This window comes from Cnephaeus nilssonii (genome assembly GCF_951640355.1).
Source record: "Cnephaeus nilssonii genome assembly, chromosome: 9".
NCBI classification, from domain to species: Eukaryota; Metazoa; Chordata; class Mammalia; order Chiroptera; family Vespertilionidae; genus Cnephaeus; species Cnephaeus nilssonii.
The window spans coordinates 21,357,589-21,384,230 of NC_137080.1; the positions used below are offsets into that span (position 1 = coordinate 21,357,589).

General features: G+C 38.5%; 1 protein-coding gene across 1 annotated transcript in view; it reads right to left on the reverse strand.

The window, feature by feature from the left end:
• Window positions 1-219: 219 nt before the first annotated feature.
• MOXD1 (monooxygenase DBH like 1) overlaps window positions 220-26,642 on the reverse strand; it is an 80,542-nt gene continuing 54,119 nt past the window's right edge. The window contains exons 5-12 of the mRNA XM_079781470.1: window positions 24,447-24,626; window positions 23,850-23,952; window positions 22,308-22,474; window positions 20,301-20,492; window positions 18,718-18,777; window positions 14,011-14,153; window positions 2,445-2,613; window positions 220-1,969 (exon numbers count right to left, since the gene is read on the reverse strand). Of these exons, the coding sequence (XP_079637596.1) occupies window positions 1,802-1,969; window positions 2,445-2,613; window positions 14,011-14,153; window positions 18,718-18,777; window positions 20,301-20,492; window positions 22,308-22,474; window positions 23,850-23,952; window positions 24,447-24,626 (1,182 nt within the window). The 3' untranslated portion in view covers window positions 220-1,801. The remainder of the gene's footprint in view (window positions 1,970-2,444; window positions 2,614-14,010; window positions 14,154-18,717; window positions 18,778-20,300; window positions 20,493-22,307; window positions 22,475-23,849; window positions 23,953-24,446; window positions 24,627-26,642) is intronic.

The following is a 26,642-nucleotide window of genomic DNA, read 5'->3' on the forward strand; positions in this document are numbered from 1 at the left end:
GGAAGGTCTTTCAATGTAAGAGCAAACTAACGTAGAATATAATCAGAATCCTACCCAGTCTTCAATAGATAACCTATTCCAATTTCAAATAGAGTCAATTTCTCAAAATTATATATATTCATAAAATTTGTAGCAGAACAATGTCAGCTTTATTCTTAGTAACATCAACTGAAAAAATAGATTCCCATTTCTCCAAAATTGCAAGTCTCCAAAAGCTGTGTATCCTTTTTTAGCCAGTATGTTTTTACCTTCTTCACCAAGAACAATGAAAACAGATAATATTACATAATTTCCAAAGGAAATCATTTTACTTTGACATCTCAGATTCAGATGTCCTGAAGGAAAAATAAACATAAAATTTCAGATAGGGAATGTCTGGGATTATCATATTTCTTATATAAATATTTGTATGGAAAAATAATAAAGGCTGATATAGCAGTTATGAAATAAAAAGAAGAAAAGCTAACTATAATATATACCTCATAAATATTACAGACATTTCATTATGTGGACAAAAGTCTTAGAATCAGGAAGGAAACACACCAAAACATAGCATTTATTTAAAAGACAATATAGTTAGTATTGAAGACATTGTTTGCTGGGGAGAAAGGGCTTAAACACAGGATAGAAAATGCAAAGTGCTGAATTGATTTGACTGGAAACATCAGTACAGAATCACTTCTCTCAAGGAGTGTACAAGTTGCCACACAAAAATTTACTTTCATTTGGTTTATTCGTAGGATCCAAACGTAAGAAATGAGGAAAGGACACTTAACAAGATTTAGCTGAACTATACAAAGAGAACCCAAAAACTCACAAGATTTTCATTTGGTAGCAATTGTATTATGGAAAGTTAGTCTGTTACTTAATATAAAAATAAATCTACAATAGCAAGTGTGACTCGAATTGAGCCAATAGGCAACATTTGTGACCCCGACCGTGGCCAGTGAGGTGCTACGTGGACCTCACACCCTCCTCGGCTGGCTCACACTGTCTGGCCTTTGACCTGGAACCCCAAAAAGGGCTCCTGACAGCACAGGGTTGCAGCCAACTACATTTTTTTCCTCAGCCTACAATCAGTTAGGTACCATTTCTCTGTTTCCCATAGCCTCATTCTTTTCTTTCTTTTTAGTGCCAGAGCTCACGAAAACACTCACCTGGCCAGGACTGAGCAGGATGCAGAAGTACTCTGAGATGGGTTAGGGGTTGTACCAATAGACTCAGATAGATGAAGAGATGAAAATGGGCATCATCAAAAAGCACAGAGGTATGGGACCCTCGGGGAATTCACAGAAAAAGACAGAACTGGGTAACACTGAAAGGTGGGGGACCGTTGTTTATGCTTGGGAAGTCACACCCAACGAGCAATAAAGAGGAAGGAAACTGGAGTGGAGAGTACTTCCTTTGACATCTTTACGAGGAAAGCGGTTTTAAAAAGGAATATAGAAGCCAAACCAACATTTAAACATTAAAATAGGCAATGACAAGTGTTTAAATAAAATGTAATGCAGAAGGAAATAAAGAATTCTTTTACTTCCACTTGACTTGGTCCACATTTTGATACAGGTTCTAAGTCAGGCCAGTTTTGCTTTATTGGTAATTGATACATTTTATCAGCCATTTCTGAGGAACAGAAGAGAACCCATGACATCTCTCAGGGAGACTGGGAGAGTGGGGAGGGAGGGAGTACATGAAAGGGAAGTCTCCGCGATCTTCACACTCCTCACGCCCGAAGTGTCTTTAACCTGCACATTAAACGAGTTTCCAATCACAGAAAACATCGTCACCGAGGACAACAGAACTAGGACCAGGAGTGCAGGCGGCTCAGGATGCTGCCCAGGCCTGGGAAGCACACCAGCAGCTGGAGAGAGAGGCTTGTGTGCAGGGAAGAGGAAGAAGAGGGGCACATCAAGGGTTCTGCTTTGTACGGTCTTTCTATATCTGGAGGCAAGGCCGTCATCCCTTGGATCTGAGAGTGAAAGAGCAGAAACGCCAATGAGTGTGTGATCAAGAGCAGACTGTGGCCACGCTTGCTCAGTCCCTGCACTTCTGCAGGAATCGAAGGGGCGGGGGCGGGGCACAGATCGCTGCTGAGGTTGTCAAACATGAGGACAGTCACAAGCTCAAGGATTCTGAGGGAAGTGGGGAAGCGGGCCAGGCAGGCCGCCGGGACAGGGGAGAAACAAAACAGGCTCCATCGCTTTTTGAAATTCTCATCTCATCCTGTTCCTGCTTCACTACAACTTGAGTGTTAGAATAAATCTCCTCTTTAAAAGGAAAGAAATCAGGAGTGTTTGGTCCACCCCAGGTAATCATTAAGCAAATTATCGGATGGGTCGTTGGATTTATAGGTATTCATCTGTTCCCTAGATTTCACCTGTTGTGGATTCAGGTAAAATGTAACATCTGGTTTTCCCCGAAGATGAAAACCAAGCAGGGCTTACCGACCACTCGGCATTATCAGTCTTGGAGCACCTCACGTTCACCGGCAGGCTCAGGACAAGCTTGTTGAAGGACAGACCTTCCTTTTTGGTCCACTTAAACTTATTCATCGCATCCATGAAGGAAAGGTTTTTATATTGCTTGGGGCTTTTGATAATGAAAGGCCAGGTCCTGAATTTAAAATTAAAAAAAAAAAACAACACAATTAGTAATATTCAGAATAAAGGCATTACATGTTTCCATTACTTTTCAGCAGACATCATACTTGTTCATTTTTACAAACAATGATGACCTAATGCAACACATTGATGAACTCATCAGCAGTTACTGGAGGAAATACATACCAAATAAGGAGGATGGCATTTTTAAAAAAATGAAATTCCTTGTTTTATTGGCAGATGGGTATTACTTTTAAACAATTTTAGCTCTGAAAGCTTCCCCAGAGTCTCACAATTCCTCATTTATTTGTTTTGGCTCTAGTTAACAATATAACTGCTAAGCCAACAGTTCTAAATATTGAAATGCTAATCGTGAAATAAAGAAATGTGTTGGGCCCGGCCAGCATGGCTCAGTGATTGAATGTTGACCTATGAACCGGGAGGTCACTGTTCGATTCCCCGTCAGGGTACAGGCGGACTTGTGGGTTCCATCCCCCAGTGGGGGTTGTGCAGGAGGCAGCCTATCAATGATTCTCTCTCATCATTGATGTTTCTGTCTCTCTCTCCCTCTCCCTTCCTCTCTGAAATCAATAGATTTGAAAGGAAGGAAGGAAGGAAGGAAGGAAGGAAGGAAGGAAGGAAGGAAGGAAGAAAGAAAGAAAGAAAGAAAGAAAGAAAGAAAGAAAGAAAGAAAGAAAGAAAGAAAGAAAGAAAGAAAGATGTGTAGGATCTTAAAACGTCCTGTAACTGAGATGGACATTTCAGTTCCATACAATTGAGAAGCCTGACCCCTAGTGGCTGCCCTATTCTGGCTTGCTGACATGGAGATAAATTCAAAAGATTTGAAATTGAAACGTTTTTACAGTTTTACTGAGAAAAGAAATATTCTTCAGACTATGAGCTTTGCTTCTACTTGCTGCTCTAATAAAACAAACCTGTTAAGTGTCCAAGAAAGAAAGAACAAATCACAGAAGAATGACAAGACCTGCTTGAAAAATTACTCTTCGTTAAATATTATTGATTCCTGAAAAAAGGAAAAGTATAAGTGCTGATATATATAAAAATTTACGTAAATGAATCCATGGGCCTTCCAGTAGATTATCATGGTAACCATCAGGTATCTGGCTCCCATGAGACACCAAGATGTTCCAATAATTACCAAATAATTAACCTCTGAGGAATCTATATTTTCATATTTTATCTTCACAATTTCTTCTTTTAAACACATAACATATTTAGGCACATTGGATATTCTCTTATTAAGTAAATTAAACATCTTTTATTAATTTTTTAGATTTATAAAGATAAATTCTTAATGTCTAAATTAAAATTATTTCCTCCATACTCTAGTAAATTATACAATAAAAAACAACGCATACCATACAATGATGTTTCTATTCTTCAGTCCTAACTTCCTTTTTACCTTTAATTAAAGTCAATATAACTTTGTTGAGTTTTAAATGCACTATTTTGTAGAGACTCTAAGGTTAAATGCTATAAAGGAAAAGCAGTCAGCATCACTCTACATTAAGCATATCTATCAATGACCTAGAATCCATTGCATTTTAATATTTAAACATGCTGTGAAGATTTGTAGAGCTGCAATTCAGAATCAGTATAAAGTAAAGACTTGAAAGGTGCTATGGTGTTTATGTACAATGTCCTTTTAAATACAACATAGGTTTCATTAAATATATAATAATTTTTAAATCAAATACTGAAAATGAAATTTACTCTTCAGAAAAGTAAGGTATCTAGCTGGAAAAAAAGAAAATCACCTTCATAGCTAGGGAAATACTGGGAGGAGAAGGGAAATCATCAGCCTGTGGTCACCTAACACACCACAAGGTGGCACTGGAATCTCTGCTAACGATCTGAGGTGGCCTAAACCCTCCGTTTCCAGCAGACTTGCTGATGAGAATGAATACTGTATTATTGTACGTAGATAAAATCTTAAAAAGCTTTGCTGCTAGACTATATCAGCAAACTAGTATTTTTTGACATGATGTATAAACACATCTGTTAACTTACTATTAATAAGTGAAAAGGGTTTTAAAGGAAAAGCCCAGTGGTTCATATGTGGGAAACAGCATAGCCTGACTGAGGAACCTGGGGATGGAGTCACCCACCTCTCTGAGATGGCATCCCTGGCTCATGTTTACTGTCTCCTTTCCATTCCTACTAACTGTGTTCAGGCCCCTACTCTATGACAACATCACACCGTCACTTTCAGCCTATCCTACACCACACTTTCAGGTTACCTCTGGAGAAAAGAGGACAAAGCAGAAAGAGAAGAAATCCTGAAAAAGTGAACATTTATCTTGAGTACTTTTCCTTATAAGACTAAGCTTTAAACCAGAAATAGTTGACCTTGAAATAGCAAGTTCTTCTGCTATCACTGGGACTGGGAATTAGTTAGGAAGACTAGGAATGTTCTAGAAATTAAAACAATTACATTTCTACACATCTAGGCATACTGCAAATGTCTACCTGGATAAACATTTTTAAAAGGGTATTATTTATATATTACTGTAGTTGATAAAAATAAATCATGTTAATATTGTATAATAATGAGTAATTTTTCTTCGTAAGTTTAATCTAATTGATAAGTTGATTAAAAATATATACAAAAAAGAAATAAACTTAGACTATCCATAACAATTTGGAGGAAGAAAAAAATGACAATGTTTAGGGATTTACATCCTCTTATTTAAAGATATACTATTATAAAACTATAATAATTGAATGTGATATTATATGAAGGCTAAACATGTACAACCATGATACAGAATTCAGAGTCCAGAAATAGTCAGTTCATGGTCAAATGATTTTCAACAAACATTCCAGTGTAATTCAATGGGAAACGGGTGGGTTTTTTCATCAAATGGTTCTTAACTTGATATCCATAGGAAAAACAATAAACCTCAGCATTTAACTCATACCACACACAGATATTTATTTAAAATATATCATCAACCAAAATGTAAAACCTAAAACTATAAACTTCTTAGGGAAATAAAACACAGGAGAAAATCTTCATGACCTTGGGTAGGCAAAGATTTCTTACACAGGATACCAAAAGCACAAAACAAACCATAAATGATTAAATTGACTTCAAAAATAGAGCTAAAAAAAAGGAAAATCAAACCACAGAATGGGGGATATTACTTGCAAAAATATATCTGACGAAGGACTTATATCCAAAGTATAAAGAACTCTTTAAAAATACAAAAAATTCTTACAAGTCAATAATAAAATAAATAACCCAACTAAACAATAGACAAAAATTTGAAAAATTAAAGAGGATCATATATAAAAGACCAATAATCATGTGAAAAGAGGCTTAACGTTGTTAGTCACGAGGGAAATGGAAAATAAAACCACAATAAGATATCACACTACATGCACATTAAAATAGATGAAATTTAAAATATTGTAAATATAAAACATTGAAAGAATGTTAAGCCATAGGAGTTCTTGTATATTACTGGTGAGAACGTAAAAAGGTCCACCATTTTGGAGAAAATGATGAAGGTCTTATTAAATAAGTGTAAACTTTGTATACAATCCAGTGGTTCCACCACTAGGTATTAACTCAGAAAATTGAAGACATATGTCCATGCAAAGATGAATACAATAAGGTTCACAGCAGCTTTCTTCATAATAGCCACAAACAGGAAACAATACAAATGTCTTTTAACTGCTGAACTGATAAACAAACTTGGGTGTTTCCACACAGGGGAATACTGCTCAGCCACAAACAGGAATGGACTGCTGATACATGTACCAGCATAGATGAATCTCAGAGACCTCTAGGTCAAAACAACAACAACAACAAACAAACAAAACACAGGCATAAAAGAGCACATACTATATGATCACATTTTCATAAAATCTAGAAAAGATCAAACTAGTATAGTGACATAAAGCATATTCACAGTTCCATGGGATTGTCTCCACACGGGCCTAGGAGAACCGATGGGCGTGATGGAAATCACTATATCTTATTTGTGATGGGGTTACATAGGTGTACGCAGCTGAGAAAACTTCCTAACAAAAATGGGTGCATTTTATTGCATGTAAGTTTGGCCCCAAGCAATTTGACTTTTAAAATAAAGAATAAAAAAGAAATAAGAATATACCAACAAGCGAATGAAAAAGGATACAACATAATGCCACAAACTTTGCAATCTAACTGTTAAAGACTAAAGCCAGGACATTTGACTGGACAAGGTTCAAGTCCTAACCCTCTTGGCACTCTCTAGGGAAATGCATGTTGGGAAGTACCCCGTGAGGCAGTCTCCCTAGTAAGAAGTGAAGGCTTTGGGGCTGCAGCCGCTTTGACAACATGATGGAAGGCCTGGGACATTCCTCCAGGGAGAGGGATGCAGTCCTTACCAGTTAGAAAACTTCCTCAAATAGATTTTTAACAAAATCTGAGGGAGGGTGAATCCATGCATTGTAATATAGAGTATACCCACAGCCCTTTACCATCAAAATATATAAAAGTAGGCACATAAAATATATCACCTAAACCTCTAACTGTGGTGTGGCAAGAAAGAAAGCTACTCTCAGATTTTCTTAGAAGAAAGTCAAGAATTCACCTACATTGTGTCAAAGACAAGTTTTAAGAAAAACTGACTCCTCAAAAGTAAGAAATGACATAACCATGCAAACACAGGGAGAAAAGGGAAGTATTTCACACTTCATGTAAAGAGACAGGAAAAAAACTGACACTAGAAGAAAATATAAACCGATTATACTGGAGAGAATTCCCACACGTGTTTCATGTTATTAGCTCAGTTAACAAGAACATGAATTCGATTAAACAAGAGCTCAAATAAAAGATGAAACAACAGAGTGAGATGAACAGGAAGATAGCAGAACAAAGGAAATAAATTTAGGACAAAACAACTTTTGTAGCAAATACATTTTTAAAAAGCAAGATGCGAAAGATCACTTCTGAAAAATTATAAAATTCTTGAAAAAAATCTAAAGTAAATCTAATCTAAAGATTAGAAAAAAATGTGTAGCTACACTAAAACTTCCCTGAAATGCAAAAAAAAAAAAAAAAAAAAAAGGGGGTGGGGAGTGAATGTATGTACTGAAAGAACACTTTGTGTCTCAGGAAAATTTGATTCAGATGCTCAACACTGGAATATGTTCAAGTTAACTTACATGTTCTACAGGTAAAGGACGAATGCTCCCATTCATTCCAAGAGATCTTCTAAGGGGGAGAGAAGTGAACCCAAAATATCTCCACCCAAATGCTGTCTAAATATAAGTGCAGGAATTCAAAAAATGTAAAAGAACTCAAGGCACAAAGCACCTGGAAACCCTTCTTGATTAAACATCTTGAGAAAAAAATATGATGAATCAAATTAAAGAACTCATAAATGTAGAATGATATAAAGGTTTTGAATTATCACTGACTCTTATTTTAAAAGTATAGTTGCCTTAAATGTCATTAGAATTGGCTTTTAAAGTTAAATGTGAAAATTAAAAATCTTCAAAATACAAAAATTATAATATGAATAATAAATATTTGGAGTTATAGAAAAGGGTGGTCGGAGACAATGTGAAAGTATGAGTGTCCTTATTTTTTATGATCTACAATTAAAGCATGTAGTTTGAGGGAGAGGGAGAGAAAGAAAAAAAAAGAATAACAAAACAAATATAAGAAAATAATCAACAACAAAACTCAAAATTTAAACATAAGGAAAAAAATGTCAAAAGACCCAATCATGTAGTTTTTAAAAAGTGAGTGTGACATCTTAATGTTTTTACAATCTATTTTCTCAACATTTGTGAGCTCGTTTATTAAATACTGCCTCTTGTGGTTAAAAACAACAGCAACATTTATTTGAAGTTCAACAACTGTTCAGTATTTTTTTCTTCTGATAAATTAAAACAAAATTAAATGTTAATGTTTTGTTTAAAACACTGAAAAAGTTATAATCTTGATAATAATAATGTACTCATCTTTATATCAATACCTACATAGAAAGATTCTGCAATAATTTTCAATTAATGTTAGTATTTAGTGTGTTTTTTCTACCAGAAGTTGAGGTGATGGCTTTTATCTTCTTTTTGAAACTTTTTCTGCATTACCTAAACTCTTTATAATAAGCATTTGTGATTTTTACACTTTATAAACATAAAGTGATTTTTCCTATAAAGAAAAAGAGAAACACCTCTCTCGATTCTTTTACAGAAACAGAACAAATAACACAGGAACTTTCCATCACATGAACTTGCCTGGAACTGCATGGATGTGTGGTGTTGCAGAAAACAGAGAATTCATATAAACTCATTATCTATTCTGTTATCTAATCTTTGTAACTTTTTGTTCTTCTTTAAGCCTTGCCAGATCTGTAGGAGGCAAAGAAAAACTGCATCCTCCAGAACAGACAAATCCTGTAACAGGATATAGTTGTCTCTATTTTTCTACCAAGTCATCCTCTAATCTTAGGATTGCTATGGAATGTTTAAAATGAAATAGGGCACCTAATTATTATATTAAAAGCACAAAATAAAAGATTTGGGGTTACATGTTATATGATATTCCTTTTTAGTACTGTGTCCTAAAACCAAATTAGCAATTTTCTTTTAAGCAAAACAGAAAAATCACCCAGACCATTCCTCTCTTTCTGATCTTTTAACCAGTACCTTGTTAGTTTGGCCTTCAATAATATTTATATCACTGTGATGATGAAAAATACTTGAAAGTTTGATTTAAAGTCCAAACATGTATTTTATAACAGAGGCCTTTTTTCACTCAGATTTTTGAAGAATATTTAAAATGATTTTGTAGTTAAATGATTTTAGGTGGGCAATGACATCTCAAAAGTGGCCTTGCTCTGTGAAGCAATTTTCCTGTCTCTCTAAGTGATGAAAAACCCCACTTCCTGGGGGTAACCTAAGGCATGGGCATGACAGAGCTCACTGGTACATGGAAAGGGGGCATTTTCAGAGTCTTTACACAGATAAACACTAAAGAAAATATAAGACTATATCCCAGTGTTTTTATGTGTTGTTTTGATTTTTACTATATCATTTATATACTAGAGGCCCAGTGCACGAATTCGTGCATAGGTGGGATTTGTCTGGCCCACCCCAGTGGGGGGCCCATTGGGCTGGGCTGTGGGTTGTTGGCCAGCCGGCCTCACCCTAGATCTGGGTGTTAGGGGCTGATCAGGAGCTGGGCCAACTAAGGGGAGGGGCTACGGGCAGTTGGCCACCAGCCCCACCCTCAATCAGGGTGTTGGGGACTGATCGAGGGCCTGGCCAGCCAGGGGCGGGCAGCCGATTGGGGCCCAGATCAGGCTGGTTGGCTGCCACAGTGCACATCACAGCCACTGGTCATTCTGGTCATTCTGCCGTTCTGGTTGCTGGGCTTTTACATATACAGATATACTAGAGGCCCGGTGCACGAATTCCTGCACAGGTGGGGTCCCTCGGCATGGCCTGCGGGGATTGGGCTGAAACCGGCAGTCCAATGCCACCTGCCACTCCTGCCTGCCACCCCCGCTCATCCTGGCCCCACTGCACCTCCCATGGGCTTGCGCCCAGTCAGTCCTGATCAGGAGAGGCTTGCGCCGCCACAGCCATGCTCGCCAGCCAGGAGCCCTGTGTCTGGCACCCATCCCAAGGGGCTGGGGTGGAGGGAGGCCAGGATGCAATCAGCCCTCTGGGCAGTCAGTGGGATGCCCTTGCTGGCCTGGGATCTGGACCCATCCCTCTGACGTTCACGCAGGAGCCACCTGGCGACCACTTTTATATTGTTTCTTCCTTGTGGAGCATCTAGGGAGGAGAAGTGGCCATGGTGCCCGAGGTCAACTTCCAGGAGGCCGGCAGCACTGTTGGGAGCCTGCCGGCAGCACTGGTCCGTTGGTGCCTGGCCCGTTCTCCGAAGATTGGACTAGCAAGACTACTGGGGAAGTGAGTGGCTGCCGCCTGGCTGGTAGGCCACTGGGATGGGTCGGTCAGCTGAGTGGCATTCTCGCTGTGGGAACGCACTGACCACCAGGGGGCAGCTCCTGCATTGAGCCTCTGCCCCTTGGTGGTCAGCGTGTATCATAGTGACCGGTCAACCGGTCGTTTGGTCATTTAGTCATTCAGTCGCTTAGGCTTTTACATATATAAATTTCTTTTTAACAAAAGGTGATCCTATATAATAAAAGCCTAATATGCAAATAGACCAAATGGCAAAACGACCAGTGGAATGAAGGGGAGCGGGCCTAAGCCAGCAGTCGGACATCCCCCAAGGGCTCCCGGACTGTGAGAGGGTGCAGGCCTGTAGTGGGCCCCCTGGGAAGGCACATGGGCATTTCTTTAATTATTTTCAGCTGAACTCAGGGCGACAGGCAGAGCCACGCCCTGGGAACATGCTTCCCCAAAAAGGCTGGACATGTTATCAGTACTGACTTTTAACCTTGCCCAGGTGTCGGTGATTGTGACTTTGATATGTAAATCCAGTCAAGCACCAGGAATGCTCGGGCCTACTCAAGAATGCAAATAATCTCCTTTGATCCTAACTTTTGGTGAAACCCCCTGGTATTTGGAGGTATAAATAAACACACTGCATCCGCTCTGGGTCTCTGTCCCTCCATCAGAGGAGGCAGCATCCCACCCAGCTCCCAGCTTTATAAAGCTATCTCTGTGTCTTCTTGCTTTCTTGCTTGCTTGCTTTCTTTCTTTCTTGCTTTCTTGCTTTCTTGCTTTCTTTTACTTCTCAATCCCTGGCTGCCTCCACTCAGAACCGGTTCATCTCTCTTTCCGTGCTGGATGCAGAAAAGGGAGATCCCCGCCATATCTGGCCCCTGCCACACAGGCCGGGCTGAGGGACCACCTGAGTGCATGAATTTCATGCAATGGGCCTCTAGTATATACACTGAGTGGCCAGATTATTATGATCTCTGAATGCATAATAATCTGGCCACTCAGTGTATATCCTATATAATAAAAGGCTAATATGCAAAATGTCCCCTCAACCAGGAGTTTGACCAGCAGGCAGGCCGGCCAACTGCCCATGTTCCCTCCCCCTGGCCAGGCTGGCTGGACCCCACCCATGCACGAATTCATGCACCGGGCCTCTAATATATATATACTGAGTGGCCAGATATTATACATTCAGAGATCATAATAATCTGGCCACTCAGTGTATATAAAATCATAGACCACAATACAAACCATTTATTGTGAATTACAAAATGTCTTAATCTCTCAGTTTCCATTTCCTGCTCTATAAAACTAGGATTGCCAAGTCCTGCTCTACCTATTGGAATTGTATGAAAATAACTTACATGAAATCATGCATTTAAAAATATTTCATAGCTACAAACTAATTTAAATAAGCATTTTGTTATTTGTATTTTAGTAGATCCAGATTTCTGTTTTGATGGTCACTGGGTTAGGTAGATAGGAACTCAGTACAACACATCTACAAATGATAAGTTTAATTTTTAAAACAAGAGTCTTTTTAGTTCATAATTTCTAATCCCTATAATACTTAGAAACAAAAAGTAGATCATAATTGTCGTCTTCATCAGCATCTGAATTGTACCACATCTTCATTGTTTTTTTACCCTCTTCTTAACTATACCCCCTAAAAATCTATGCATAACTTTTGCCTAATTATATCAGTCTCTTTTGAAAAGTCCTAATCATTAGAAAATCCTTCCTTATATTTAATAAATTATACACTCCAAAATTTCCACTAGGCACCCTAATTCTTTTCCATTATTTTTTTCTACATCTACCTTAATATACCCAAAACAAAATTTTCAATTTTTTCTTCAAACAAGTTTCCCTACACCTATACCAAGACACCATTCACACATCATCATGTTTCCTTCACTCTTCTCTTTCTCTAACCAATTCCTTGTGATGCAATCAATCAATTCCAGTGAGTGCTACCTTCAAAAGGTAATCTGAAGGTAACCATTTCTCACTAACTCCCAGTACTTTGGTCCAAGGTACCCTTACCTCTCACCTGAACAATCACAATAGTCCCTTGATTGGTATTATTCTTTACAATCTTTTCTCAACACAGTAGCCAACTTCACTTTTTAAAAACACACTGCAATGGCTTCTTTTTGCACTTAAGACCTTAAGTTCTTACGTTGCCTATAAAGTCCTACATGATCTGGTCCCACTTGCTGTCAGACCTCCTCACTCTTTCCCTACCATATATCATCCGCTCCAGCCAAACCCACCTTCTCATTGCTCTTTGAACATGTTAGCTTCATACCCACCATAAGGTCATTACACTGACAATTCTCTTTGCATAGAGTATACTTGGGTATCTTTGCATGGCTGGTTTCCCATCACTTAGGTTTCTGCTCAAATATCACTTCCAACCATAGATTGAATGTGTGTGTCCACCCAAAATCCATATGTTGAAATCCTAACACCCAAGGTGATGTTATTAGGAGATGAGGCCTTTGGAGTCTCTGCCCTCATTTATGGGATTAGTGCCCCTATAAAAGCAGCCTGAGAAAGCCCTCTTGCTCCTGCTGCCCCATGAGGTTCCTATGAGAGGATGACTGTCCATGAGGAAGTGGGGCTTCACCAGACACCGATTCTGCCCCAGCTTTGATCTTGGACTTCCCAGCTTCCTGAACTGTGAGAAATCAATTTCTGGAGTTGATAAGCCACCCTATTCAGACCTAGACTGCTTGTTCAAATGGTGTAGTTTATATTGAACACTGTTTTCCTCCTGGGAGTCTGGAATTTAGGTAATTTGCTAAGGAGTCTAGCCCCGAATAAAAACTCTGAGCACCGAGTCTCTAGTGAGCATACATGTTGTCATAATTTTTTTTTGTTAATCCTCATCCAAGGATATTTTTCCATTGACTTTTTAGAGAGAGTGGAAGGGAGAGAGAAAGAGACAGAGAGAAACATTGATGTGAGAGAGACACATCGGTTGGTTGCCTTCTGCATGCACCCTGACCAGAGCCAGGGAACCTGCAATCAAAGTACGTGCTCTTGACCAGAATAGAACCCGGGACCCTTCAGTCCACGGGCCGTGTTGTCATAATTTGATGCTGGTGGAATTAAGCACATTCTGTGTGACTCTACTGGGAGGAGTTTCTTGGGAACTTGCTCCTGTTTTCCTGTTGACTTTGCCCCATATGCCTTTTTCCTTTTGTTAACTTTCCTTTATACGATTTCACTGTAATTAATATTAGCCATGAGTACAACTATAAATATCTCTGAACCTGGGGGTAGTCTTGGGGACCCTGGACAAAGCAACCAAGAAGCTCACCTGGTTTTCCCAGTTGAAAACACTCAAATAGAACAACACGTAAAGGAATTCCATAACGTGGTGATAGATCCAGTATAAAATAATGTCATCCTGTTCTGACCTGTCATATTGCCCCAACCATGAACTTCATTTATTACTTACGTGACTGGCCTATAGATCTCCTTAACACCAATGAACTGAAGTTGCTCCATAATGTCTGGAATACTTGCACATCGAGCAAGATTAATTCTTGGGTAATAAAGAAGGTATGAAAGACACATTTCATTCCTGGTGCTTAGTCCTCCCTGCAAATGGAGATGTTTTATTTAGAAAAGTATTCGACTAATAGACACTTAGAGCACACAAACCACCAAGGTCATACAGTTCCTTCCAGTGTTAAAATGTAATAAATCTTAAAGCTAAAAAATAATCTAAGTGACAATTTACTTATAAATTAATGTAGTGGCTAATATACAATGACTTTACAAATTGCAAAAATATAATGTCTTACTTGAGGAGCAAGGCAGGATTGAGTAAAGGGAGAAGCCATTCTACAAGGGAGGCTGCAACTGATGCCTCAGTAAATATCATATTTAAATTATTCTTGAGCTGAGGTGACTATTCAGAGTTTTACCAAATTGTAGGAAGAAAGCTGGGTCTTTGTAACTTCACATCAACCAGTCATTAGCTGCTGGCCGCCCCACTGGAGGGAGTGTAACTTTAAGTGAGGCATTCCCTGACACCGAGGGCAAGGCCCAATGAGGGATACAGTCGTGAGCTCTTATCATCTGATAATTTCAGTGGCTGAGGTGTAGCTATCTTGGCCCTGAAAAGGGAGAGTATCTAAGCAGAGCACCAAAATATACACTAAAATAATAATGTATTATATACTTAGTAAAATATGTTATGAAAACAAAATTATATACAAGGAATACCTTCTGTATGCTAATCTTCAATTCTCCTCTTCCCCACACTAAACAAAGATATGATCATCTTGATATTTTGTTTATTATTTTATTGCTTTTCATCACACTTTACATTCAGTTCACTGATGTATGCATCCCAAACAATATAATGTTTACTTTCGTATGTTCTTGAACTTTAGATACATGATATCATAACTACAGATAGTCTGGTGCAAATTTGCTCTTTTCAAGCAACATTATGTCCTTCAGAATGGTTTTAGTTCATTAATTTTCATAACTATATACTATTCATATATTATATAAACATATAATATATTCCTTTGTTTTCCTTTTGATAAATAACTAAGCTGTTCCCCAGTTTTTGTTCCTGGGTTGTTGCATGTTACTATGAATATTTTATATATTCTTCTCCTGTAACACTTCCCACAAAAGTAACCTCAAGGTTAAGTCCACATAGGAATGGAACTGGTTAGAGCATATAACAATCTTCAATTTTACTAGAGAATGCCATGTTTTTCCCCAAAGTGGTTTTATAAATTTATATTCATCAGCATATGAGGGTCCAGTTTCAGTACATTGGAATTACAATTTTAAATATTGCCAAACTGGTAAGTATAAAATATCTCATTCTGGTTTATATTTGCATGACCTTGGTTTCAAATGCAATAGAGGATCCTTTCATATGTTTATTATCTGTTTGAGCTTTTATTTTTTTGTTTTTTTTCTATTGTATATTTGTTTTATGTTACAGATTAATGAAATTCCTTTCAAATGCTGGATAGTAATGCTGTTTTAATCTATGTATTGTAAATACTTTTTTTTCAGTTTAAAACGTCTTTTAACTTACTTAACCATGTTTTTTATAACCAAAAGCTTTAATGTAGTCAAATTAATCAATGTTTTAATTCATAGTTTGTGCTTTTTATGTTTTGTTAAAGAGTTCTTACCTACACCAAAGTCATAATGATATCCTACCTAATAATAGACAAATATGCAAATTGACCATACCTTCGCTATGCCCGCGATTGGCCAGGAGGCACGGGGGTGTGGGACTAGGGGTGGCCGGGGTGGCCGATTGGGCTGGCGGGACGCTGAGCTCGTGTTGCCAGCAGCAGCTCGAGCTCAGCGTCTGCTCCATGGCTGTGCTGCGGCACAGAAGGGGCCTCTGGGGCAGCGAGCTCACGTCCCACCGAGGACCATCAAAAGCGGGGGAGCTGGGTGCCTGTCCGCTCAGGCACCAGGCCTTTCAGAAGCCTCTGGCGGGGCAGAGGCTTCTGAAAGGCCTGGTACACCAGCGGACAGGCACCCAGCTCCCCCACGATCGAAAGCAAAAGTGTGGGAGCTGGGTGCCTGTCCACTCAGGCACCAGGCCTTCCAGAAGCCTCCAGTGGGTGCCTGTCCACTCAGGCACCAGGCCTTTCAGAAGCCTTCGCCACGCCGGAGGCTTCTGAAAGGCCTGGTGCACCAGCGGACAGGCACCCAGCTCCCCCACGATCGAAAGCAAAAGTGTGGGAGCTGGGTGCCTGTCCACTCAGGCACCAGGCCTTCCAGAAGCCTTTGCCATGTCGGAGGCTTCTGAAAGGCCTGGTGCACCAGTGGACAGATACCCAGCTCCCCTGTGATCGAAAGCAAAAGCGTGGGAGCTGGGTGCCTGTCTGCTCAGGCACCAGGCCTTTCAGAAGCCTCCAGTGGGTGCCTGTCCACTCAGGCACCAGGCCTTTCAGAAGCCTTCGCCACGCCAGAGGCTTCTGAAAGGCCTGGTGCACCAGCGGACAGGCACCCAGCTCCCCCACGATCGAAAGCGAAAGCGTGTAGGAGACCCTACACGTGCATGATTCAATCATGCACTGGGCCTCTAGTATTTATATATTTTTCTCCTAAAGGTTTTTAAATTTTGCTCTTCACATTTAAATATTTTTAATCTACCCAGAATTGATTTTCTGTGTATTGTGCAAGACAAAGACATAATTTTATTTTTGTCATTTGGATACCTAATTGTGTCAGTATTCTTTAGTGAGAAGTCCATCCTTTTTCACTTACCTGGATGCCATGTCTATCTTAAACCAAGTTTCCATATAAAGGATTTGTAGGTCTGTTTCCAGGACCCCTACTCTGTTCCACTCTTCTAACTCTGGACCCAAAACACATTACGAGTCACCATAGCTTTAAAATACACCTTCGTCTCCAGTAGTTTGTTTCTCATCTTGTTCTTTTCAGTACTGTCCTGCCTGTTATTAACACTTTGCTATTCTATGTAGATTTTAGAATCAACTTTCTTCATGTAAATGCTAAAACTGTAAAATATTTAGAAAATGAAACTATAGGAGAATAACTTTGCTGCTATGGCTAGTTGAAGATTTCTTAATACCAAAATCCCAAATCATAAAATCTCTCTGAACTTTTTATTGAAATTATGTCAAATTTATAGACAAATTAGAAGAATTATTTTTATTTTTAAAGGGATGATGTTCTTTAAAAAAATATTTTTATTGACTTCTGAGAGGAAGGGAGAGGGAGAGAGAGAGAGAGAAACACCAATGAAAAGAGGTAAGAGAGAACCATTGTTTGGCTGCCTCCTGCATGCCCCCTCCACCCCTTCGGGGTCGAGCCCACCACCCAGGCATGTGCCCTGACCAGGAATTGGATTGTGACCTCCTGGTTCATAGGTCAACAATCAACCACGGAGCCACCGAGGATGGGAAAGAATTATTTTTATTTTACTAAGTTTTTCTATCCATGGACACAGTACCTCTTAATTTCTTTAGGTGTTTCTTTAATGTCTTGCAATACAGATTTACAATTTTTTCCATAGTGATCAAACATAGCTAATGTTAGATCTTATTTCTATAGAACTTAAGAGTTTTTAATCATATTTTCTTATATACTAAAGTATAATTAATTTTAGATATTACTAAGTTTGAGATTTTTTATGTAGAAAATTACATATCTGTGAATAAAGTGTTTTCACCTCTTGGCTTCTTTTCTAGCCTTGTCTCTCTTTTTTTTCTTTCTTAGTGCAATTTTGAATAGAAACAGTGATAATGAATATCCTTGTCTTCCTGATTTGCAACAAATACTTCATCTAATACTTCATTTAGTTTGGTATTTGCTATATATTTTTCATAACCAATTTTTATCTTAAGAAAATTCTCTCTTACTCTTGGTTTGCTAAATGTTCCTCTCTCCCCCAGGGTTGACTTAAATTTTAAACTGAGGCATCTTTTTCCTTCAATATCTTAATTGAAGCATGGCACTAATACGTTTTCTAATTTAAAACAATTTGATATTTGTTAGCAAAACCCAAATTGGTCCTAACATTATATTTTTATATAATGCATTTTTTATAATGCAAGATTTGACAATACTTTGTCAAAGAGATTTCCATCAGGTGCATATTGTTGACCTCATACTGCCATTCTTAGGTTTAAGTTTAAGATTATGCTAACTTCATAAAATGAGTTGGTGAGAGATGATTCCCCAGAAAAGATAAGTAAACCATGAATGATCTAATTATATAATGTTTAGCAGAACTCCCCAGTAAATCTGTTGGGATGAAATTTCTCTTTGTGTCAGAAACCCCAAGGTCATGCAATTCGTTCTTACTTTCAAAGTCTTGATTCATCTAAGTCCAGACTCATGTAGATGGCCATTAGTAACCACAGGACTTTTATTAATAATATTTGGTGAGGAAAAACGAAAAGACTAAGGGTAGCTTTTCATGAAAGAATCAATAAATTACAATACAAATATTACCATAGTATCATTAGTTATTCTGATAAAATGCTAAAACAAGTCTGATTTCGCTTTTATGATGTTTCATGTTTAAGACATTCAGGAATTTTGCTTCCCAATGGGAATGTTTTTAGCTCTTTTCCTTCTAAAACCAAAGTTTATTTCTCCCTCTCTCTCCACAGATAAATTTTAATAATAAAAATTTTCTTACCCAAGTCATCCGGGCTCTATCTTTTGTGTTGTACCGACATTCGGTAATTAGATTATCTCCCTAAAACATAAAAGTATGAGCTTTCAGATTGCAGTTTTAGGCTGTTTCATTTATCTAATACATTTGTAGGCCAACAGTTTAATTTGCTATATGAAGGGATGCATTAAATAATTTGATTCAAAAGAAGACCCTTGATTATTAAATTCTAGAATAATAAGCAAGCAAACAAGCAAGGTACTCTGGGTTCAGGCCGGGCTCCCCCATGTTCTAGCTGCATGATGATCTTAGGTCAGGAAATGAGTCACTGGGTATAATGTGCTCATCTAAAAAATAATAATAAAAATAGCACTTGTTTTGCACAGCTGTTGCAAGGGGATTAAATGACAAAATACACATTTAATTCTTAGTAGAGATTAAACACTTCATAAGTGTTAGCTATAGCTACTAGCTATGGTGATTATCTCTTCATTTACATTATTTTCTTTAAAGGTCTTTAGTCATATACTTCCTTACAACAGAATTATGAGGCAAATTAATAGTAATTTACTTTTCCAGCGTTTTTCAATCTTTTGGACAATTCAGCACACATGGAAAAGAGTAATTTTTTAGGCCGCCCACTCAGCTAAGTGAACAGGCTATTTATGAACCAAACACAGCTAGCTCTGTGTGCTGGCCCTCAGGTCTGCTCTCCTCGCCCTGCTCCTCAGAAGGACCAGGGATCAGTATTCCAACACACTTATACCCTACTCCCAGCACACCAGTTGGGAAGCTCTGAGACAACACAGTAAAACTGGTTGGAAAATCCTGAGACAAAACAACACAATAAGGGCGTGTAGGATCCTGATAATATCAGTGTTTCTCACACTGCATCCTTCTATCTTCAGGGTGTATGTAGCAAGGAATCTCTGCATGCAGAAATCTCTCATTTCAAAAATAGTATATAAGAACTTGTACTTTCAAGAATGAAATAAGGGTAGAAAATTCTATGATGATCTTGATGGTCACGGGTTAAAAATTTTTTTTAAAAAAATGAAGGATTGCAAAAAAAAAAATTTTTTTTTAAGCCTTCATTATTGTAGGGCATAAAATTCTCTTCTGTGTCCTCCCGCCATGACCCCAAGTATTATTGCAAGCAGATTACACAGCACAGCATAATTAGCTATGTCCAAACACCTTTGCCAAATGAATTATCCTTATGATGATGTTTACTAAAATGAAAATTCTAAAAAAAATATCCTATGGGGTAAGGAAACCCCTGATTTTCTCTTCACCATAATTGCAGCCAAAAGATTCAACTGGGGAGTCAAATAAGAAAAGAGCAACGCTAATGCTCAAAACCTGCTTTTTATATTCTTTTTAAATCAACTTGAAGCGCCCCTGGGAATAGTAAGAAAAATGAGTTTTAATTTTGGAAAACAGATCAAACACATTCCATCCGGGTTGTGCAACACCCGTGGTGGGTGGCTTTAGGACTAAGGATACCATGCACAATTCATTTCACCACTAGAAACCTTGCTAATTCTCAGCAGATATATGTCTCATGACTTTTATAACATTCAGTGAAAAAGAAAAAGCATTCATACTGGTAAGATGGTTCGTTCTTCCTTTAGGTACTGAAACTCCTGGAAATTGAAGTCAAAATTGTCATCATAAGCAAGTAATTTCATTTCTTCTCCTTTGCGGAAGTGACGGAGCCTGATGCCTCTGCCAGCCAGGTGAGCGTGGAGCAGAACAGCAAACACGTGGATCCCGCTTGGCTTTTCAGCTTCCAGAGCCTGTGGGGTGGGGAGTGAGGAGTGGGGAGAGTGGAAGACTTGATTAGCCCAAATAAGTGTGTATCCAGACAGTTCTCATTCAACGAGACTTGGAGGGACAACTGAGAAGAAAAGCTAAAACAATGTAAGTGAATGCTTGAGCCACCAAACATGTTGAATTTGGATTTTTCATGACATTCCTATCAGTATTGTCATTATGAAGCAATATTTGCTGGAAGAAAAGTAAAGCTGCCCGGCTGGCATAGCTCAGTGGTTGAGTGTTGACCTATGAACTAGGAGGTCACAGTTCGATTCCCAGTCAGGGCACATGTCCAGGTTATGGGCTTGATCTTCAGTGTGGGGCATGCAAGAGGCAGCCCATCAGTGATTCTCTCTCACCATTGATGTTTCTATTTCTCTTTCCCTCTCTAAAATCAATAAAAATATCCTATATAATAAAATGCTAATATGCAAATCAACCGAACGGCGGAATGACCGGTCTCTATGATGTGCACTGACCACCAGGCGGCAGATGTTCAACGCAGGAGCTACCCCCTTGTGGTCAGTGAGCTCCCACAGGGGATGCGTTGCTCAGCCAGAAGCTGGGCTCATGGCTGGCGAGAGCAGCAGCGATGGCGGGAGCCTCTCCCGCCTCCATGGCAAAGCTAAGGACCCCTCGGCGGGGCCCCGGGACTGCAAGAGGGTGCAGGCTGGGCTGAGGGACCACCCCCACCCCCTAGTGCATGAATGTTGTGCACTGGGCCTCTAGTATTTAATAACAAAAAGAACTAATGCTGAATGAGGATTTACTGGATGACTCCTAAATGTTATCTTTCTTTTTCCTTCTTTTAGGAGGTAAAGAGGAAGTCAAGGCTCCTGGCAAAAATATCCCAGTATGTTAGTAGCCTGAAAATTCAAACTCTTAAAAGAAGAAATTATTCCACACTAACAGATAAGAAAACCAAGCGGGAAAGGGCCATTAAATGACTTGCCCATGGTCCTACAGCTAGTAAGTGATGCCATGGCTATCTGAATTCTAGTCAAAATAACTCAGAAGAGTATGTTTTGACTTCACCAGCCTGCCACACTCCCTACAACCATGCCAGCTTTTAATTCATAAAGAATACGATCCATCTTGAAAACTTTCATTGAAAAGAACTATACATGGAAGCAACCATTGTTAAATATTTATACACTAGAGGCCTAGTGCATGAAATTTGTGCACAGGTAGGGTCCCTAGCGGCTGCCAGCTGCCGGCCAGGGCCTCCCTTCATTCCGCGCTGCCCCCTGGTGGTCAGTGCACATCATAGCGAGCGATCGAACTCCTGGTCAGTCAAACTCCCGAGGTGTGCTTTTCATATTAGGCTTTTATATATAAAGATGTACTTATCTTGTCCAATATGTATTTTATATTAGTTATTCTTGCTCTTTGGATAAAGAAGGGAAGAAAACTATGAAGCAAAGAAAAGGAGAAAAAAATTGAAAATGGATAATGAAAAAACAAATAGAGATGAAAGGTGAAGTTGACAAAGGAAACTACACAAATGGAGAAAGAAATTTTAAAGGATAAAGTAAAGTGTCCAATATTAAAGAAACAAAGGAGGTGGGGCTAGGAAGGAAAACATGCTGAAAGTTATTCTTGTCTTTAGAATTCTACTCCTGTAGCCTTCAAGATTTAAAAAAAGCAATCAAAGGTCTTGCTAGAATGGTAAGTAAATGGTTTTACAGTGTGACAACAAGAAAAACATTAATAATGAACAAGCATGGAATTTTCCAGTTTTCTAAGAGCATCGATTAATCTGTAAATAGCAGCACATAGATGGAGATGAAGCATACCTCTTCCAGGCATTCCAGAGTGCAGTGACCCTCGGACTGGAACTCGGGCATGCCGGGAGGGATGGTGTGGAAGAGGCTTACCCAGAGGCCAGCTTCTATCACCCCGGCATCATATTTCCTTATATCTGTTGTGTGAAAAAACCTCAGTCCAGAATTATCTATTAAGCCTAGAACAAGAGCAAATAAATAAAAGTGAGTTTTTGTCCTTAAAAATAATTCTCTATATTCAGTTGAAGTGGTTCATTCATTTTCCCTAAAAATCTCACAAGGAAAAGGAATATAAGCAAAGGTTGATGGAAGACAACATTCAGCTTCACAAATGGAAGTTGAAAGTCAAGTTGCCATATTGCCTGCATACCACAGGAGAAATATTTGTGTTGTCTAGCTGACATATTCCACAATTATCTAACATGAAGACAGAATCCTAAAGTCATTCATTAAAATGTGGAAGAACTCAATAAAAGTCTTATATTGTTTTCAGGTACAGCTCAGTGATATTTACCTAAAGGTGAAAATCACTTGGTCCAGAAACCATCTGCTGATGGAGAAAATTATTAATTGCTAACTTTCTTTATAATGTGTCATCATTCAACAGTTATTCAATCAATATTAATGGAGACTTTACTATGTAAAAAGCACTACAATAAGCATTGTGGAATGAAAGATGAATAATGCACATTCCTTGCTGTGACATACTTATAAGGAGGGAAATTATGAATCCCAAACTTCATAAATCTGTTCCACTAATTTTGAAATTAGTTGACTCCTTTCTGTGGTGACAACTTACCTACCTATGAGTACTAAATTGACCCTTTGGATCAAATTAGCATATATGTAATTTAATATTAATTGGTATGATTATTTTATTATTTTTCTTTATACTATAATTTCCACAAATGAAAACAGTGTATGTTTTTCACAAACATTATATCATTAAGCACAGACCCAGCACATAGTTGGTGTTCAGTATTTGCTGAATAATTGCTGAATCAATGTAAAATGAAAACTTTATTATCTTTCATTTTTTGGTTTTGGAAAATTACATAAGTGAATTCAGAAATCAGATGTAAATAATTACTGCTCTTCATTTTGATATCCTATTACACAGTGTTTCTGTATAATTACTTTTTGAGTATACTTATGGTTTCCTATCACATAAAAAATACTATTTTCTAGTCTGATGAATGTTAGTTTTACATATGTATAGCTAGAAAATGTTTCATAAGTATCCTGTATTTGGAGCTAATTTACATGACAAAGGGGGGAAGGTCTTTTCTTCTACTTCCTGGTAAGCAGTATGAAAATGATTTTTTAAGATTAATGACCACAAGGCCCATCTGCCTTGTTCATCACTAGTAATGACTATTGTCGCAGTTTAATTATTAATAGTACCCCCTTTTACTCTAAAAAGTACGCTAATTGGAATCACAAACATATAGGTTAATTCTTTCTAACAATGGATGCTATTTTATTTCAACTCTAAGACAGAATTTACAAAACTTTGTAAAAATCATAGGTAGAATATATAAAAAGTAAACTCACCTTCCTCATATGTTGGATTGTCATAATGAACTTCCAGGAGCACATAACGAGGATCTAACGGAGTGCCGAGGGACAACCCAACATGAGGTGGATAGGAAAAAGCCTAAATTAGGAAAATTTCATGAGACAGTGCCCTGTGAAAGTCCCTGACAGTTCTACTCTTCTCAAAAATCAACCATTCCCAAAGAGATTTCAACATACCGAAACTCTAACAATCAATAGTTGATAAAATAAAATGGCTTAAGAAAAAAATTACTTTCCTTGGAAAGAAAAATAAGCCACCCTCATATCAAAAATAGTGTATAGAGCCCTAGCCAGTTTTGCTCAGGGGATAGAGCATCAGCCTGCAGACTGAAGGGTCCCGGGTTGGCGGGCTTGATCCCCAGTAGGGAATGTGCAGGAGACAGTCCATCAATGATTCTCTCTCATTATTGATGTTTCTATCTCTCTCCCCTTCTCCCTTCCTCTCTGAAATCAATAAAAATATATATTTAAAAAATAATAGTGTATAAAGCTTTAATTATAAGTATATATTGGAATCATAGGGGAAAAAATGATCACTTAAGTGTGTTACATCTCATTAATCATTAACCCCACCTCTCCACCAATGGCCCAGGCAAAAATCACGGTCTCGCAGGTGTGGAAGGCATCGGGCATGTTAGGGTGGTAGCACTCATGGCCGTAGTCCAGAACGCTGTCGTTCAAGTTGCTGTTGCACTGATAGAGCAGGATGTGATGGATCAGACTCTCATGGCCTCTCTGTATCACTGGCTCAACCTACACATGCACAAAGCAGAGGGAGGATGGGATGAATTAAATCTGTAGTACTACCAACAGTAAAAAGTATATACCATTTGCAACAGCACGGATGGAACTGGAGAGCATTATGTTAAGTGAAATAAGCCAGTCAGAGAAAGATAAATATCACATGATCTCACTCATTTGTGGATTATAATGAACAACATAAATTGATGAACAAAAACAGATCCAGAGACACAGAAGCATCGATCAGACCTTCAAACCTCAGAGGGAAGGTAGGGGAGGGTGGGGATAAGGGGGAGAGATCAACCAAAGGACTTGTATGCATGCATATAAGCCTAACCAATGGACACAAACACCAGGGGGGTGAGGGCATGAGTGGGGCGGTGGGGGGCAATGGGGGGATAAGGACACATATACAATACCTTAATCAATAAAGAAAAAAAAATAATAAAATAAAATAATAAAAAATATATGGAAACTCTCTGTACTTTCTGTGTAATTTTCTGTAAACCTAAGCTCTAAGAAATAAAGTCTATTAATTAAAGCAAAAAATAAATAAATAAATAAATAAATCTGCCTTCTACACCACACAAGCATCAAACTAGCATAAATGATTATCACTTTCCAAGAAATGGTTTTCTCAAGCATGTAAAGGTTATGTGGTTCAGGTATAATTTGTTGTGAAGATGATGATGACAATGATGATGATGATGATGACAACCATGGCAACAGCACAGAGGAGATAACCGTTTGTCCAAGAATCATAGGACTTGATTCATCTGTTGTTCTTTAACTCACTTTTGTTTCCCTTGCCATTCTGCATAACAGATGTTTCAAAACTTGCTTTCCCTCTTCTAGGTTATACTTTTTCCTGGCTCTTCTTCCCTCTTTTTTTTCAAGTAGAAAAAAAAAATCAAGGCTCTATAGGCATAAACTGCCTCAGCCTCCCTCTCTCCCACCTCAAAATGTTGTCTTCACTAATCCCTACTGGAGGTGATAGATGATATCTCATTCATCTATTTATCTATCTATCTTTCTGATGCTGAGCATAGAGCTGGACACAAAGTAAAGCTCAATAATGGATATTTTCATTTTAGGGTTTAGAAACAAATTCTATTTTCTCTAATAGTAAAGTTAGAATTTGGGAGAGAGGAAAAAGAAAACATTGTAGTGATGCGCTCCTGTGATACCTCTAGAAATAGAATAGGGGAGGTAGAAACCAGTGAAAGCACGGTCCATGAGAGCAGGCTCCTTCCATCCTCCCTTCTGTGAGTTCCCTTCATAACACTCTTCCACTGCAGTCCAGGAGCTGAGAGAGAGCTAAACATATCCTCCCATCACAAAGAGCCTTCTATCCAGAGCAAGTGCGTGACCCTGTACTTAGCCTAGCTGGGTCATTGGTGTTGCCATCGGTCACATGGTTCTTTAAACCTTCTGTGTATCTGACACAGAATCCCTGATGTGCTCCTAAATTTCCAAAAGGTTAGCTGTGTTAGGGCTCATCCACATTTATGCTTTTAGCCTCCACTACTCAAATGCAGGTAATGCATTTTGAAACTCTTGCTTGTTCTCTGCTTCAGATATGCATGCAAAGATGAAGTGTTTTCAGCTATTTTCTCCTAAGGCTTTCCATTTTTATTTTCTACAGAATTTTACCATTTTTTAAAAATAGTAAAATCTAAGCAGCAGAAGAGGGAAATGGTACATAGTAGGTAGAGATCTGAATAGGCAGTCAGGGACTTGAGTTTTTAAATTCAACTTTATTTTGTGTTGCAAGTGAGTCATGCCTTACTTACCATATGCACATTTTTAACATCACATACACAGGAATGACATTGCGCATGGCTTTGTCTGCACTTGTCTTTAAAACACTGTGTGCCCCGAAGGCAGAAACAATTTTTTTTGCTTGGAAATGACAGTTATGATTCAAGCATGGTTGCATAATATACAATGATTACACAAAAGGGTAACCCAGAATGTCTATTAGATTTTAGTTTCCGCATGTAGTTTAAGCTTTCTTGTGAGACTTGG